Below are 19,240 nucleotides of genomic sequence, written 5' to 3'. Positions count from 1 at the left end.
TTTTCTAAAAAAAATAAAAATGTATATGCTTTATAAACACAAATGCTCGCCTTGCAAGTGCTTCCGCCAGACCGCCTTCCGTATTCTTCAAAAAGCTTATGCTGTATGTCCTACACCTTACCTATTCAACTTTCGGAACTAACACGGCGGCAGTTCCATTGTTCCATATTTTGAATACGGAAGGCGTTCTGGCGAAGCTAGATATTTGACTTCATAACTTCTTTAAATATGGGATGTTGTTTTATACAAACGCATTGCATCACTTCGCTTCAGAAGGACTTTATTAACCCCCCGGAGCATTATGGAGTACACGTTTATGATGGATGGATGTGGATGGAAGCTTTTTTTTCAGCTCATACTCGTGGGTCCCGTTCAATGCCATTATAAAGCTCAGATGCGTCAGGATATTTATTAATATTTCTTCGATTATGTTCATCAGAAAGAAGAAAGTCATATACACCTAGGATGGCTTGAGGGTGAGTAAATCTTGGGTGAACTAATCCTTTAAGTGTGTGTTAGATGACGACAATACTTTTTAATGTAAAAAAAGGAAATAAACAATTAAAGGAACAATTAAATTAAAATCCATCCATCCATCCATCCCAATATATTTGGTATCCCTACAAAAAAAACTAGTTGTCGGTCGACCATTGTGACTAATCCCTACTATCTATTCTACATGCATCATGATTTCGGGTTATCACTCTGTTAATATTTCATGTAAAACATGTTATGTTTATTTTAAATTAATGAGGCATGCTGGAGGCAATTCATCCACGCCTTGCAACACCAATTGTTTCAATAGAATAATCATTACCATATGGACAGACAAATAGAATTAAGACAGTAACATATTATATGTTACATAAATTATGTTGAACAGCCATAACATGATTCATTTATGTAGAGATCAACCTCCCCGAAGAGAGGACAGGTTGATAGAGTGTCCTAGCTGACCGGCAGAACAACTTTGCTGCAGCGGGCCCCCTTTCCATGTGCCCGCCCTTTGGCGGGTCACGCTCTCCAGCGGCGCCTTACCCTGGCACGACGTGACCCCTGCGTGCCCAACTACACCAATGCCAAGAGCCAGGGAGAGCATTCAGACATGAGTAATGATGCCATCGTAACCAAAGGAACAGCCGGAGAGGACAGCACATGCTTGCCTGCATAATGGAAACTGGAAAGCTTGCAACTGGATTCCCTTCCTAACAGAATCTGCCAAATCAGGTTGGACTTCAGAAATTTCCCATTCAGCATCAATGTTCCAAAGCTAAATCTGGAGAGGAGAGTAACTGGAAGAAAAAAAACATGAGAGGTTAAGCCATAGGTTATAAGAGCGACGGAAAACGCGCCAAACGTGGCGTCTGGTGCGCCAGGAAAGTAGACTGCGTCATCATCTAGCTGAATGAAGATGAGATGTTCTTAGTTTAAATCAATTACATCAACATATTGTGGCCAATACCAGTGCATCTGTCCGCCAACATATTAAATACCCACTCATGCACTGTATCCGTGTGCAGTCTATGAACGTATGAGCGCGCTTGCCAACTGAAATGATGAAGGGAGAGAGCGGTGACAGTGATGCAGATGGAACGGTGTGATGGGAGCGTTAGCGTGACTGAGGAGGAGAGTGTCTGAACGCGGGGAGGGGGAGACGTGAGATTTCGATCTGTGCGCACGCAACATCAGCATCTGTGAGACAGCCGCTGTCGTCTACTGAGCTAAAAGAACCAGAAGAAAAGGGCAGCCTCCAGTGGACCAAATTCTTGGACTTTGTTTAGATATGCATCCAAATCAAATCCATTTCGATTTTTGTAGTCTAAACAGCAAAAAAACACAATGTTAACAGCCAAAATCTGATGTTTACAAACCCTGATTCAAACTACATCCTTATGATACCATGATGGATATGAGCAGAGGCATGATTTTCTGCTTTCCATCGTCTCTTTCCACGCTGACAGCTCCTCTCAGTAGTTGTATGTGAAAGTCTCTTGGAATTGTGCTGATGCTTATATTGTTACTATAGCAACCAATGTAGATACACTGGATACTGACTATGCTGTCTGAACAATTCTGCAAGATGACATTGAAGACAGTCAACTGTAAGGGTAGGATTTGAAAACCAAACTGAATACGTGTCCAGTGTGAACAAAGCTATTGATTTCTTAAAAAGATAGTTCACCCAAAAATGGGTCTGTCATCATTTACTCGCCTTCATTTAATGTCAGACTTGTATGGCTTTTTTCTTCAATGAAACAAAGAAAAAGATGTTTTGAGAAAGTGTTTTTGTGTTTGTTTTTTGTTTCTTTGGTCCTTACAATAGAAGTAAATGAGAACTAAACATTACCAAGATTACTCAAAATATCTTGTGTTCCGCAGAAAAAAAAGTAAATGTAAATTTAGTAAATGAAAAGAGTAAATGATAGCAGAATTTTCATTTTTGGGTGAAATAGCCCTTTAAGTAACAATGCTCACAAAGTAAAAGTCATTAATAATAGTGTTGTCAAAGTATGCGTTTGTGTAAAAAAATATCCATATTTAAGAAGTTATGAAGTAAAATATTGTATTCATTGTATGAAGAAAGTGTAAAACTCTTGCAGTTCAAAACGCTTACGCTACGTCCTACGCCTTCCCTATTCAACTTACGGAAAAAGTGTAACTGACGCGACACCAGTTGTGGATGGATGCAGTTTCTTCAGCTCGTGAACCCTGTTCACTGCCATTATAAAGCTTGGATGCGTCAGAATATTTATAAAAATTTCTCTGATTATGTTCATCAGAAACAAGAAAGTCATATACACCTAGGATGGCTTGAGGGTGAGTAAAGCTTGGGCTAATTTTCATTTGAAAGTAAACTAATCCTTTGATTGGTCATTATGTTCACGTGCTCAACAGATATGTCTGTGATTGGCAGGTGTCTATCAGCAGATCCCTAATATATCTGCTGATAGACGGATTCACTGATAGATGCCTGCTTTCAAACGCCCCTGTGTGTATGTGTAAGTGCTCGGTGAAGAGCATCAAAGATGTTTATTTACAACATCTTTTTTAAAGCGTTGATCATTGTAGCCAATCACAGATATATCTGTTGAGCACATGAACACAACGACCAATCAGAGGTGTTTAAGAATCCGCTCAACAGTGCTCAAAATGCTAGGGGAAATGCTGGTATCATCACATTTTTAAAATTTCAGTACTGAAGTCGGTACTTTTGACAACACTAATTAACAAACATACTAGTTATTCAAGTAAAATTCAAGTAAATGTATACGTCAAGTCAACTATTTTTTTTAAAAGTAGTCAAACTACATATTCCTAAAAAAGCAGAAAAAACAAAAAAGCTATTAATATTTTTTAAATACTTTTTAAAATGTATTTTATTAATCACCATATTATATAAGCAATTTAATAAGTTAGAAGTGGTAGCTTTTTTTAGAAAGAAAAAAGTAAAACTGTCCATGACAGCTTGATGTTAAATGTTGCTGTAGTCTGTATTGTATGTTTACACAATGAAAGAAGGTCTGCACCGAAACGTAGAACAGAACTCAATACATTAATCCACAATATAAAGCTTTAGTTCTCTTTTGACTGACAGACAATTTGTTTAGGTGGAGAGCTTCCCTTGTTAAACAAAAGCAGCAAAGCAGAAGTTTGAACCTGAAGTATGACTTGCTTCAGAAAACCTGACAGGAAAGTAAAGTGAAGAGTTTCAAGCGTGTATGTGACATGCCTGCCGTCTGAGGCGTGAGAATAGCGTTTGCATTCTCAATGCTTTGAGTCAGTGAAATGTAATTCAGTTTATGAAAAGCTTTCTCTTTCACAATCCCTATCCTTTTTATTTTAAGTCTTAACAGGAATGTGTGATACCACCTAAGCATCTAATAAACGGGGCTTGTTGCTATTCCTGCTATCTAGAGAGAAAGGAGAAAAAGGGACAGACTGGCGGTAATGAAAATGGTTTCCCTTTTGTTCTTTGACTGTGAACAGGAGCAGAAAGGTTGTAATTTAACTGCTGGGAGTGCCATGAAGACATTGGATGTAATAATGGCTTTTGCTATCTAATTTGTGTAGGGATTTGCCTGGACACAGTTGATCTCCATAGGCCTTAATGCTACACCGCCTCTGAACGAGAGAGAGAGAGTGAACGAGAGGTGTGAGCCTGTGTTAAAACAGCAGATGGAGTGAAAGTATTTGATGTAGAGTCTAAATGGACTCTTTAACCTTTCTATTTCAGGACAAAACATACACAATACAAACAGTTACAACCGGAGAACATGTAGACAAGCTTTCAGCAAAATTCTGAGTTAAGGTCAATAAAAGTTCACGATCAAAACAAAATCACAGTAGCAAATTAGAATTTCAGCCTTTAGGTGATATACGCATCATCAGATGAGTTCTATATTAATGTCGCTTGCAGTTCCGAGGTTGCTTGGCAACCGCAAACAGCCTGCAGTCAGGCTAATGAACTATATCACTTGCCAGAAGATTTGTTTATTGTAATTATTATTCATAAGAAACAATTCTAATACTGTAATTATTCTTATTAAAGTAATACATTTAATTAATTATTGAACATTGCTGTTTTTTATAGTTGCTGTCACCACTTCATGCTGCCCAAATGCCCATATGGTTAAACTAGCTGCAGTCGTGTCTAAAAACACCTGTCTTTAAACCACTTTCTAATGGGGTCATGAATTGAGAAATTAAGTTATCCTTGATCTTTTAACATGTAAGGCATCAGTGTACTATACTGTACAAACATACCGTGGCAATATAGTGATTGTGTCAATACTGCACAATCAGTCTCTTATTTATGTTGTGTTTGCGCTGTGTTAGTTAAGATGAAAGCATTTGTGAGAGAACAGAAGTTGAGCTGCAATGGTGAGATCATTGAATTTGTGCACTCAACAGATCGTTATCGACTACAATGCTCAGTGCTGAAACATTTTTTGCACCAGGAGTAGATCTAAATATAATGCTGAAATCAACACTTTCCACAATTAGTGATTCTCTGCAGCTGTAATACTAAAAATGTAGTACAAAGATGTTACCCATTCATAGCAGTAGGGGTTTATGTTGAAGCCTTGGGGTGCTTTCACACTTGTTAGGTTTGGTTTGATTAAAACAAACTTTGGTGCGATTGCTCTGTTAGTGTGGTTCATTTCAACAAGTGAGAACGCTGCCATCCAAACCCTGCTGCGCACCAAACAAGTGGACCGAGACCCCTGAAAAGATGGGTCTCTGCCCACTTTCAAATGAATTCTGGTGTGGTTCGACTGAAATATGAACTCAACATGGACCAAAGACATGTAAACGAACCATAAACAGGACATGATGTCACAATATGTGACCCTAAAAAGGACAGAATGCTTAAAGGGTTAGTTCACCCAAAAATGAAAATTCTGTCATTAATTACTCACCCTCATGTCGTTCCACACCTGTAAGACCTTCGTTCATCTTCAGAACACAAATTAAGATATTTTTTATCAAATCCGTTGGCTCAGAGAGGCCTCCATTGCAAGCAAGACAATCAACACTTTCAAATTTAAAACAATTCAGGTGAGTACAGTGGTTCAACCTTAATGTTATGAAGCGACGAGAATACTTTTTGTGCGCCAAAAAAACAAATAACGACTTTATTCAACAATATCTAGTGATAAGCGATTTCAACTCACTGCTTCATGCAGCTTTGAAGCTTAACGAATCATTTGTTTCGAATCAGTGGTTCGGAGTGTGAATCAAACTGCCAAAGTCACGCCACCCACTGGTAAACCATTGAAATTTTGAAACACTTAGGATGTAATGAAGCGTTTACTGAAATCACGTGACTTTGGCAGTTTGATCATAGTCACGATATTGCCCAACACAGTTTAGTTTAGGCATCAGAACTGTCTCCTCGCAGCAGATCTTCATTTGTGTGTGTGATGGAGGGACTCCTGCCACTGTTTTGATTCCTTTACAGATTTTATAAGCTCTTCACGAGCTGTCAGCTCCATCATATACTATCATATGTATGCACATAAAGTGAGCGCATTTAGCCCAGCACACAGCATTGTTTTGGATGTACGACAAGTTCCGTCACAACACACACACGTATATATATATATATATATATATATATAGCATTTTCTTTTTTTTGTCTCTTTAGATTTGGTGTTAAAAATGACAGTGTGAACGCTAACCAGGACTAAATGTATCAATTTCTTTTTTGGCCCAGACTAAAAGAACCAAGAGAACTGAACTATGGGTGCTTTCACACCTGCCTCATTTAGTCTGGTTGAATCGCACTAGAGTTCGTTGTCCCCCTTGGTGCGGTTCGTTTGGGCAGGTGTGAATGCAGCAATTGCACTCGGGTGTGCACCAAAAGTGGACCAAACAAGCATACTGAGACCGCCTTGAAGAGGTGGTCTCGGTATGCTTTCAAATGAACTCTGGAGCAGTTTGCTTGAGATGTGAAAGCAATCTGACCCAACAGACCAAGCGATATCATAATTTATAACGGGAAATGTGTTATATAAAAACCAGTATTGTCTGATTCTGTAAGTGAGCACATTAGTTAACATAGTTGAAAACCAAAAAGCGCCTCTTCATCTTAAATGTTGTGTAATTGCGCTTCTCTGTGCGAGAATGCTGTCCCAACGAAGCCTTGATTCTGGCTCTACCTGCATTATAACATTCATATATGGTCTCGACACAGTTAGCCTACTAGACAGCGCTGGGAAATACAGAAGAGAGCGCGTTTGAATTTGCCGCAGCATTAATATGAATGTAGTATATAATTTAACAGCCGGAATCATGGCTACATTCGTATAGTGTTTGCGTATGTCAAATAAAGCTCATGGAGCTAACTTGTCAATCATTTTGATGGATGATGCTGAGAAAACTCTGACCAATAAGAGGACAGAAGTACTCGCCTGTGACTTGCATAAACACATTTTTTTTTAAATGTTGACGTGTGAAAGCGAACCGAACGAAGAAGAAAATGCAACATTGCAACAAATTTAGTCCTTGTTTCAGAAAAAAACAAATGATCCATAGGTGTAAAAATGCAATAAGTGTGAAGACACCCTTAGGGTGGTTTCCAGTTCAAACAATGCGTTTTCACACCTATCTCTTTAAAGGAGACATGCTGAGCATTTGAATCAGAGGGCTAAAATCAGGGCTATTATTGGTAACGAAACTAAAAACAAAACATTTTCTTTACTTTACTTTCTTTAATAATTATCAATTGAAATAAAAAAAACAACATAAAACAACTTTTATTCAGCTAGTTGCCAAGGCAACACTTCTCATTTTCATTTAGTTTAAAGGTGCAGTATGTAATATTGATAGCTAGGGTACTCCAGTCCAAATTTAAAATATTGGAGTCCTCCTCAGACTTCACGCTCACGCTGGGTGCCAGATTGAGGACAAGCAACAGGAATGAGCGCAACTGACAGATAAAGGCGACAAGCCTTACACTGTAAGTTGATGAGCTGATTTGTTAGCTGGCTTCCGTGGCTGCAATACGCTGTGTTTTCCACCAAATGACAACCTGGGGTGTCAAAATACTATTGGGTAAATTGGCAGTGGGCAGGATCACACAGACCAAAACAAAAACAGACATTCCGACATGGAACACACATTTCGAAGTGAAATAACTAGATGTAGCATTGTTTTTCAGAGAAACAAGTATGTGCACTTAGCATGTTTTCTAAATCTCTGCAAACTTATTTTACCTTTCTGGACCTCAAAAGTGTGCCTGTGTGGATCAGATACCCTCGGATTTCATCAAAAATATCTTAATTTGTGTTCCCGAAGACAAAGGAAGGTCTTAAGGGTTTGGGACGAAATGAGGGTGAGGGTGATACTTAATGACAGAAATTAAATTTTTGGGTGAACTAACCCTTTAAGCTGAAGTGCTAAAAAACTAAACTAAATAAACTAAACTGAAAACTAAAACTTAAAAAAAACAAACAGACGTATTTAAATAATAATAATAATAATAATAATAACACACAACAAAATTTACTAAAACTTAAAATGAAAACAGAAAATTAATCTATTTAAAAATGTGAACAATAACTATAATAGAATTTTAATATTAAAATAACACCGAACCAGAGTAGAACATTGCTTTTTATTTCTTAATTAATCTTTATGACAGATTTTGTTGTAAAATAACCCTATTACATTATAAGTGCACCTCAGAAAGCAGTTCTTGACCCCTTTAACACACAACATCTTGTGGCTTATTGCATTATTTCATATCAAATTACACAAATGTGTCAAACCATGGAAATGTATGCATGAAACTTTAAGTGTAACAACAGGAAAATGTGTTTCACAATCTCCTGAGATTGAATTCACAAACATAACACTGGATGTTTGACCAAATTCAAAATTAGCAAAGAAAATAGGGCAGCTTTCAACTCCAGGGAAGCTGAAATAATTCTGGTATGTGTGTGTGGGTCAGGTTTGCCTAAGTTCTGAGGACCAAATGCACCCTGAAGGATAGTAAAACCTGAAATTACCTTCACTGAGGGTTCAGGCCAACAATCCTGACGAGGAAAACGGCTTAATTAACTTTTTTTAAATTCCGTGGAAATTGGGTTTAAGGTTTAATCGGTATAGTTAGAGGACAGAAGTCACAGTGATAGAAAAATGTATTTGTGTGTGATCAAATTTGGCTTATTAATTGTTTTGAATGTCAGTCCACATGGCCGAGAGCCGTCAAGCCCAAAGCTGTCAGCCTGGACCACCGCATGAACAGGTGTTAGCTCTAAGGTAAAAACCAAAAGCTGTTCATCCATCAGTCTCGTTAAATAGTGTTCTTTCCTTCCCTGTCCACCTCACTGCAGGACCTAAGAACTACACATTTATTTTAGCTCCTGAATCTGCACCCTGCTGAACTAACTCATAGCTGTAATGCAGTTTACAACTGTTTTTCTAGTCTGGATGTGGAGCTCAGGCTTACAGCAGAGCAGATGTGCAGTTCTAGCGCAGCTGCGACTCTGTGAAATGTATTTACTAGTGTGCTTCAGTGACAAGTGTCATTGTCTTTTTATCATAAGAACATAGTAAAGAGGAAGTGGAAGGTCTTCCATTTGTATGAAAGCTAAATTAAAGTACAGTGTTGAATCACAAACTATAAATCTGTGTTCCTAAGTGACAGTTCACTGGTGGTAACCCTCTATCACGCCATCTGCCATGCCTCCTGTGCTTATATATATGAGATTATTTCCTTAAGGAGCTTATGATGCCAAAAGGACTGATGCTTTTAATTGGAACTCAAAAGCAGTGCAAACAAACACATGCAGATGGGTACAAACACTCACTCATACACACACACACACACACACACACACACACACACACACACTGGTGCTCTCGGAAAGCAGCAAGTTCTGTGATCCAGAGGCTGGCAACAGCTGTTGGCAAATAATGTGAGGTAATGTGTGACTCTTTAAAATCGTTAAAAAGGCAGTTCCCTAAATACTCAGAGTGTCAAACAATTAACTAAAATAGACTCTGTTATACTATACTGAGAAGCTATACAAAGAATTTTATACTTGCTGGCCCCGATTTACTAAAATCCCAAATAAAGGGCGTTAATTTGCTTGTAAAATGTATGAAACATATTGTGTGTTGTTTAATTTTAATTACTTATTTGAAAATAAAATAAAATTAACTCAGATCCCAAATAAAGGGTGTTAATTTGCTTGTGAAATGTATCAAACATATTGTGTGTTGCATAATTTTATGTAATTACTTATTTGAAAATAAATAAATAAATTTTAAATTCATATTAAAAATATAATATATAATATTAAATATAATTATAATATAATATATTAATTAAATATAATTATAATTATATAATAATATAAAAATATATATATATAAATAAACTAAAAAAATAAAATAATAAAATACAGGCCGCACTATGTATTCTCAATTCTGCCAAAATAACAGCAGAGTGCACAACACCAATCACATTAATACCTGCTGTATTAATTCATAATAATTTGTTCACACTGTCACCGTTTCTGAAATTACTTTTAGGATTAATAAATCCTGTGCTATAAATCCGGTGCCATTTAATCCACTTGCACTGACACTGGTCTTTATTTTTCATGTTTGAATCCACATCACAAATTACATATTCATTAAACCCACAAAAAAGACAACCTACTTCACGTGTTTGAAAGACACGATCATCAATAAACTACCTGAAAAAATGTATTAAAAAAAATTTAAACTGTTTAAAATTTAAACCCCTCAAATAAACCCTTTAACATTATTTAGTATACATATTATGCATTTTTCCTCTCCACAATCTTGGCGAATTCAGGTTTTACCATCCTTGTGGGTTCATTTGGTCCTCACAGCGTTGGCAAAACCTGACCCACACACACTAAAACCTACCCTAATTGCAGAGGCAACACCTGTCATATCATTGCCAATCTACAACCAGCATCTCTATCCCACAATGCTAACATGATGGTAAAAGTCTGGACAGTGCTCCCACCAGAGGCAGCCAAATTGGACGTTTCACCTCACTGCATGACTACTAGAGAGCCACTCCAATGGTGGACCTATTAGCAGGACAGCTATAGCTCTCCTGGGAAGATGGAAAGAGAGAGAGAGAGAGAGAGAGAGAGAGAGAGAGAGAGAGAGAGAGACGGAAGGAAAGAGTGAAAACCCAATGGAGGGGTGGGATTTTACCCAGCATACTAAGTATGAACTGTATATTTCTAGTTATCTGTCTTCATTTCTGTCAACTGGTTTTGGATCACACCCACATTAACCTCAGCTATTAAGTTCCTCTTATTCGCTCCTTAGCGCTGTATTAAAATCTAATACTTAAGACTAATGCATTTCCTACCATGGCATTTTTTTTAACATTATGACAAGCTAACAGGAGGGCCCATTTGAGACAGATATGCAGAATAAGAGGCTACGCCAAGTCCCCTGGGTGGCGGCATTCATTACTGTATTGTATTAAAAATACAACCGCGCTGAATAAGATATTGATCAAGCTGCGTGGACTGTGAAGCTGCCTGCAGAATTGCAATAATGGTGTAGAAATTGTTCACTGCAATTCATTGCAGCCAAAATAATGTTTTGATATATTACATGCCAACAGTTAGACTCAAAAAATCATTTCCTTATTTGTTTTTTTTTTCTAAATTACAGATCACACACTTTTTAATCTTCCCCTTTTTTCCATTTTTTGACAAATCAAGGAAGACATCTGTGTTTCATTTGTCTCTGTGTGTAAACTAAAAAGCAGCATTGTGTTGTCTGTCACTGAATTTGATGTTCTAGCCGATGTGCTCTGTGATTTGGCTGTTGCACAGCTGAAGCTCCTCTTTCGCTGTTTTTTTTCCCCGCCGTGCACCTGATGGGTTTGAACAATTTGCTCTGCTGGCAGAAAAAAGCATAATCAATCGGGAGATTACAGATAAAAGGCTTTAAAACCAGCCGACCAAGGCACTTTCTACTATAACAATTACACCTAGGCCTACCTCAGGTAGCGGCAATTAAACTGCGAGAGAGTGAGGGGGTGGAAAGAATGAGAGAGAAACAAAAAAGAGAAATGGACAGAAAGAATTTGCAGTGGAGGTGATTCAGGTGAAACATCGCAAAGTCAAGGCAAGCCACTCTGCGGCCATATTGCTAATGCTTCTTATGCAGCTATCGTTCAAAAGGTTGGGGTCAATAAGATTTTTTTTTAACCCTCTGGGGTTGACGAATGCGCAGGCGTGTTCTGGAGCATTTGTTTACTGATAAGAGAGAAAAGAACTTAAAATATTCCATCATTATTGGTCATACAGATAAGAACAAGACATCATTCGAAACTGTAAAGGGATAAAAAGGGACATTTTTATTTGTGTACACTAAACCCCACCCCTCAGACTGCAGAGGGTTAAAGAAATTATTTCATTCAGCAAAGATGCTTTAAATTGATCCAAATACTTTTGACAATAAAGACTTTTACATTTTCCTCTATATACAGGCCTAGCAACCCAAAAATAAACAAATGCATATGCCCATTTTAGCTACATAATGAGTGGGTTCATAACTGACCCAAACAAACCAAAGTCCCAAAATATAAGAGCAGTGGTGGACGAAGTACACAAATCAAGTACTTGAGTAAAAGTACAGATACGTATAATAAAATATTACTCAAGTGAAAGTATTTAGTGCTCCTTTTCAATTTTACTTGAGTGAAAGTACAAAAGTACTTGATTTTTAATAAGTAAAAAAGTACTAATTGATGAACGTTTATTTTGTAATTTTATATAGGCCACTTATATAATTTAATTTAATTTTATATTATATATTTTAATCCTATTGCTCAAAATAATTATGAATGATTATGAATTGTCAAATAGCCAGCACTAGTCAGTATGGATGGAAGATTAGTGGATACAGATACATAATATAAATGTATGTTGACAAACAATATAAAAACAGACGAAACATATAGGGCTAAATACATAACATTTTAAAAAATTGCTACAGCAGTGGGGAAGATGAACGTTCATATGTTATTTTATTTTGTGTTAGAGTTGCACGATTCTGGATAAAGTTAGAATCAAGGTTTCTTTTGTTTCTTTTTTTGTTTGTTTCAAATAGAAATCATGCTTCTCCCACGATTCTGAATAGACAGCTAAACAAAATAGCCTATAATTATTTACTAGAGGACAAAATATTAATTGCTGCAGAATATTAAATTAAATTAAATTAAATTATTTAAAAAATGGGTTTGAATGAATGATTCAATGACTCACTCATAACTACTTGTTTCATTAGTGGATTAATCAATGTTTTTGAACAAATCTTTTGAATTAATCGTTCAATGTCAAATACATTTTAACAGTCACTTGTCGCCTCCTAGTGCCGTAACGATGTAATTGATACAACCATTATTTGAAGCACCAAGTTAGTTTTAAAATGTTATTTGATCTGTTTGAATCGAGATCACGATCTGTAGACACATTGATGTGGATGTGTCCGCATTAAAGTATTTCAGTGGGCTTAAACAGATCGCCCTTTACAACAGATTTAGTTCACAAACAACTGACAGTTGTGACCTAAATATGATTTTCAGTTACAATAATTAATCCTAAAATTCAACATTAGTAGGCTAACTTACTTTTCACCATCAGTCGCGCGCACTCGAGGATCCCCCAGTTCTTGGCTAATTTTCAGTCAGACTTGTAAATTAAGTTCACTGGAGACTCGCTCTGAACGGATCATTGAATCAGTGAGTTGTTGACTCGAGAACAGCTGCAATACGATCAGTCCAATTCGTGAATGAACTGTTGATGTGATTTGTGATTTGATTGAAAAGAATCAGTTCGTGCACGAATCGGACACCGCTTTTGTGTCTCTGAGCATCTAATGATTTCTTCATTTTAAAATAATGAGTAACGATATGTTTTATGAAATGCAGTGGAGTAAAAAGTACGATCTTATGCTTTGGAATGTAGTGAAGTAAAAGTTGCTAAAAAATAAAAATACTTGAGTAAAGTACAAATACTTAAAAAATGTCCTTAAGTACTGTAACGAAGTAAAAATACTTAGTTACTGTCCACCACTGTATAAGAGTAATGGTAATGAAAAGGACGAACTGAAACTTGTTTGAAAAAAAGAAGATATAGAAGAAAAAAATGAGTGAAGAGGTACGCATAAGCTGACAGTTGTAAAGCATTCTGTCATCAAAACCACAGAGTGCAGCCAGTCCCACACAAAGGCCAAGGACACAGAGTTCTCCTTCATTCACTCTTTCATCTTCATTCCTCCATCTCTCTTACACTCGCCTCCTTTGCTGCTTTCATTCCTTTAGTTTAAGCCATCACCCGGTATTCATAGCGAAAAAATGGAGGGGCAGTGAGGAGAGAGACAGAGAGAATGAGAGCAACATTCAGCAAAAACACCTATAAAGTATTGACTTGTTGAGTGTTTGTGTGTATGCGGAGCCAGCATGTCCTATAGGTGATACAGGAGGTCGGCTACAGCCTTGAAATGATGGAGGAGGACTTGTAAGACAGTCTAGAATAAATGACGCCGGATGTGAAAACTCTAATCAAGTAAACCATACCGAAAGAGAGCATATGTCGATCAGATGTAAACTATAAAGAGCTCAGAAAAAAAGTGTACTGTATACAGTGATTTATTAAATTATTATTATGATGATATATTAAAAACTGGAAATCTATATTTTAATTATGATATTATATTTTTGATGTTGTGTTTCCATGTACAGTATATAGACTATTTAATCCACACCACCATTAAAAAGTCTGAGGTCAGTAAGATTTTTTGATGTTTTTGAAAGAAGACTTTTATGCTCACCATGGCTGCATTTATTTGATTTACAGTATCTCACAAAAGTGAGTACACCCCTCACATTTCAGCATTTTAGTATATCTTCTCAAGGGACAATACTATAGAAATGAAACTTGTATATATTTTAGAGTAATCAATGTGCTGCTTGTATAGCAGTATATATATATATATATATATATATATATATATATATATATACTGTCCTCTGAAAATAGCTTAACATACAGCCATTATTGTCAAAATAGCTGGCAACAAAAGTGAGTACACCCTAAGTGATAACAGCTCTACGCCTTTTAACCATGCAAAGCCACACGTCCTATTCATCATGTTCATGTTTTTGTCTGCTTGATAGAAGCAGTTAAAATTTGGTGCTTTGAGTACAATCCTCTCATACTGACCACTGGATGTTCAACTTGGCACCTCATGGCAAAGAACTCTCTGAGGATTAGGACATAGTTTTGACATGTTCACTTAGGGTGTACTCACTTTTGTCGCCAGTTATTTAGACAATAATGGCTGTATGTTGAGTTATTTTTAGAGGAGTAAATCTGTACTGCTATACAAGCAGAACATTGACTACTCTAAAGTATATACTTTCATTTCTATAGTATTATCGCTTGAGAAGATACACTAAAATGGTTGCTGAAATGTGAGGGGTGTACTCACTTTTGTGAGATACTGTAAAGTACAGTAAAAATTACAGTTTTCTATTTTATTATATTTTAAATAAACTTTAAATGGCACATTTCTTCATTATTCAGAAACCATTTTAATACGCTAAACTCTAATATATAAATTTGGTGCTCAAGAATCATTTCTTATTATTATCAGTGTTGAAAGTCATGATACATTTTTTTAGGATTATTTGATGAATGGAAAGTTCAAAAGAACAGCATTTATTTGAAATAGAAATCTTTTGTTACATTAAAAATATCTTTACTGTCACTTTCGATCAATTTAATGTGTCCTTGCTAAATAAAAGTATTAATTTCTTTAAAAAAAAAAAAAAAACTCTTACTGACCCCAAACTATTGAATAGTAATATATGGCCTATTTAACATTTATTTTTAATTTATATTATTTTTTCCTCTACTTTGCAATTAGTTTTTATTTATCCAAACCCATTTTAATTTTCTGATCAAATTGCTGTTTATTAACTCTTTTCCTGCCAAACATGGAATTTTCCGATATTTATGTGAAAACGCTTCCCCGCCAAACATAATTTTCCTGCTTTTCTTGTTTTCACTGTTTATATGGTAGGGGACGCTATTACACATCTTCTTAAAGACTACTGAATCTCCAGATCAAAATACATGCGAAGAAGATACACAAACAAGGGATATCATATGTAATCATATGCATATATAAAATAACGTGATCACCAACATTAAACAGCATATAAACCAAAACTGCCTAATGTTACTGAATGAAATGTCAACCCAGGACAAGCTACAGGACTGTGCAAGCATTAGGGGTGTTGATGGACTCGATCTACTCCATCCATGTTGTTTTGATCATCGTTCTAAATCCGATCCAGATGCAGTCTTTGACAAAAATGTGATTTCCTCAGCTTTTGGCTCAAAATGTTGTTTTTTTATGAAACTTACCCACATTCAGATGTTGATAAAAAAGAATGCATGAAGCTAGAAAAAAACGTTTCATTTTCATGACCTAAATTTGGGCCTTTCAAATGTAAGGCCGGACCTGTGTGCACATATAGTACATATCTCTGTATATACAGCCGTGTATATGGACATCTACAGTACATAGTATATACCCTGTTATACCTGTAGTTTTGCATATGTGTATGTTTGTGAAGCATGTGTGTCGGCACCTTAGGTCTAGCCACTTTTGAGTCACACTCACGGCTCTCGACAGGAGGGCAGAGCGTGTGCGTGTTTGTGCGAACGCATTCATGTAAAGCAGCCGGAGGAATAATGTCTGCTGTCTAAACAGTGACCACCACCATTACTGTTGTCGGGATGATGTCGTCAACATCTTTCTACATCGCTTCAACCATATGGCCCTTTCTTTTGTTTACACTAACACCACACAAACACAGTAAAAAAAGCATTAAATACTAAAATAAAGAAGTTCTCTGGTCCGCAGAGAGTTTTCACAACCTTTTAAAGCTATTCAAAGTGCTTGCATGAGCCATATTATTATCCATTATGGTGCATTTGCAGAAATCTTGAAGGGCAACACACTATATGTACCAGCTTACCATCTGACAAAAGATCACTGGCAAAGAAAGTAAAATGTGCTGGCCTGGAAATACAGACCCTGCTGGCCTGCACATATCCTATTCTCGTGCAAAGTGCAGAGTAAACAGAAAAACCGAACCCAGTGCCGCGTCTTGTTTCCACAAAGCATTGTGGGCGAGTGTGCTTTGAGTGCAAAACATATACAGCTCGAGTTTAGGACAGGACTGCCCTTTAAGCGCAGACTCTGCAAGGCTTTTTTCCCTCCTTTGTGATCTCTCTTCTTCTTTTAATCTCTGAACGAATGCAGAAATGGTCAGCGCAGGTGTTATTTTCCAGTGGCCCTAGCAGCTCTGCAGGTGGACTATATGCTTGTCACGCAGTCCATTATATTCCGCACATGCGCAATGCTTCCAACGCTCCATTATGGAGGCAATTTTAGGCTCTATAACAGCATGAATTCAATAGCAAAAACATACAATTTAAAAACTGCCCCCCATGGAGTCAAATGTACATGAAAAAGAGGTCTGTCTATACAGCGACTCCCAGGGCAAGCGCCTCATCTTTGACAAACAGCCAGACCGAACGCGTGTGAACCGTACAATAGAACCGCGAGGGGTGATTGACCGAAGTGAGTCGAGAATGATTGAATGAGCATGCTGGGAAAATGTGCCAGCTCTGAAACTCTGAACAGAACCGAGGGAGCAGAGGTGAGTCTTCAGTAATCACTAACAAAGATTGGGTTCTCCGTGTCAGCCAACAGCCCTGAAAGTATGCAAAGTAAATTCCAGAAAAAAAAAAAAAAAGATGTACATCTGCTGCCGCAGCGATGCTTCGGTTGGATGGAGTCACACGGGTTTGTGGACCAACATTGAAAAACAATAATCACATTTGAGATCTGGCATATTCAGAGTCATGCAGAGCTGTATCCGGGAACATATTTCTCAAGTACTCACCATGGCCAGATGACAGCAGGGTATCTACAAGTGAGAGAAAACAGAGAGATGGTTAGAAGAAGAAAACAACTTTTATACACAAAATAGATATTAGCAAGTACACTCAATCAACAAGATTCAGCACAACAAACCTTGCCAATATGTACACATAAGGTTTAACATAATGCTTTAAAGTGATAGTTCACCCAAAAATGAAAATTATCCCATGATTTACTCACCCTCAAGCCATCATAGGTTTATATGACAATCTTCTTTCAGACGAACACAATCCGAGATATATTTAAAAATATCCTTAGTCCTCCAAGGTTTATAATGGTTGTGAATGGTAACTCACATTCTGAAGACAGATAATGCAGAATGCGCAAGCTGACTTGCGCCAAATGAGTAATCCTCTGACGCGATGTATGACGCAGGATGTAGGAGTATCGTAAGCTTCTCACGGTTCAAACAAAAATGGCTGGGCAACAAACTCAACCTCCTCTTCTCTTATATCGAAATCCTCCGACATTTCTCTTCAAAATTTCTCGTTTTAGACTTCTAATTTGTGACCAGTGTTTTTTGTTTTGCTCTCTCCTTTTCGCCTCCACGTTCGTCATTGTGTTCGGGTCAAAGGTTGCTCTTCGGCCCAAATTGATGTGCGCAATATGCGTACCACCGGAAGCTCTTTATTCGAATTTATAGTTTTATATATGGATATTTTTCTTATAAAAACACATTGCTTCACTTCAGAAGGCCTTTATTAATCCCCTGGAGCCGTATGGATTACTTTTTTTTATGGATGGATGCATTTTTTCTGTCTTCAGAATGTGGGTTACCATTCACAACCATTATAAACCTTGGAGGACTAAGGATATTTTTAAATATATCTCGGATTGTGTTCATCTGAAAGAAGATTGTCATATAAACCTAGGATGGCTTGAGGGTGAGTAAATCATGGGATAATTTTCATTTTTGGGTGAGCTATCCCTTTAAGACACTAGAGACAGTTTAGATTTACAATAATTGTGCTATTGTGGCTGGCCAATTGAGTCATTTGAGTCATTCATTTAGCCAATTAATTCAAAAACAGATTCATTCAAGTCAAGTAATTTTAAAGGAGCGAGTCATTGAATACTTTGTTCAACCATTTTGTTCAAACACACTGATTCATTTAGGAATGAATCAAATGACTGACTAGTCTTTTGAATCATTAATTCAATTAATTCGTTCAAACATAGTGATTAATTGAAATGACTGTAAATATGAGTCACTGAATAATTCATACAACCAATTTGTTGAAACACAGTGATTCATTTAGGAATGAATCAAATGACTGTCTTTTGAATAATTCATTCAAACAATTCAAGATTTATACAAATTACTGTAAATATAAGTGAGTTGTTGAATCATTCACTCAAACAATTTGTTCAAAAACACAGATTCATTCAAGTGACTAAGTATGAGTTATTAAATCATTAATTCGACCAATTTGTTCAAGCACATCTATTTGTTGAAAAATGAATCAAGTGATTATCTTTATGAGTAAGTTAATTGATTCATTCAATCACTTCACGTTCAAAAACAATGAATGGCAGTATGAATCTCAGAATCATTCATTCAACTGGGATGAAACACCACTATGTGTTGCTTGGAGTCGCAAAAGTTGATCCTGCTTTGGCTTTGTTTGGAACTATTTCTGTTAGAGAAGCAAAACTACACAATGTATCTGGCAACATTTTTAGTTTTATTAAACCAGTAATATTA

General features: G+C 36.7%; 1 protein-coding gene across 1 annotated transcript in view; it reads right to left on the bottom strand.

Annotated features, from left to right (window-relative positions):
* The window catches only part of cdh4 (cadherin 4, type 1, R-cadherin (retinal)), a 261,968-nt gene that overhangs the window by 139,885 nt on the left and 102,843 nt on the right, over window positions 1-19,240 (bottom strand). Inside the window, exon 3 of the mRNA XM_051911720.1 lies at window positions 17,498-17,521. Coding sequence (XP_051767680.1) covers window positions 17,498-17,521 — 24 coding nt within the window. The remainder of the gene's footprint in view (window positions 1-17,497; window positions 17,522-19,240) is intronic.

This window comes from Ctenopharyngodon idella, chromosome 11 (assembly GCF_019924925.1).
Source record: "Ctenopharyngodon idella isolate HZGC_01 chromosome 11, HZGC01, whole genome shotgun sequence".
In the NCBI taxonomy this organism is placed as follows: domain Eukaryota; kingdom Metazoa; phylum Chordata; class Actinopteri; order Cypriniformes; family Xenocyprididae; genus Ctenopharyngodon; species Ctenopharyngodon idella.
This window is presented reverse-complemented; position numbering and strand designations above follow the sequence as displayed.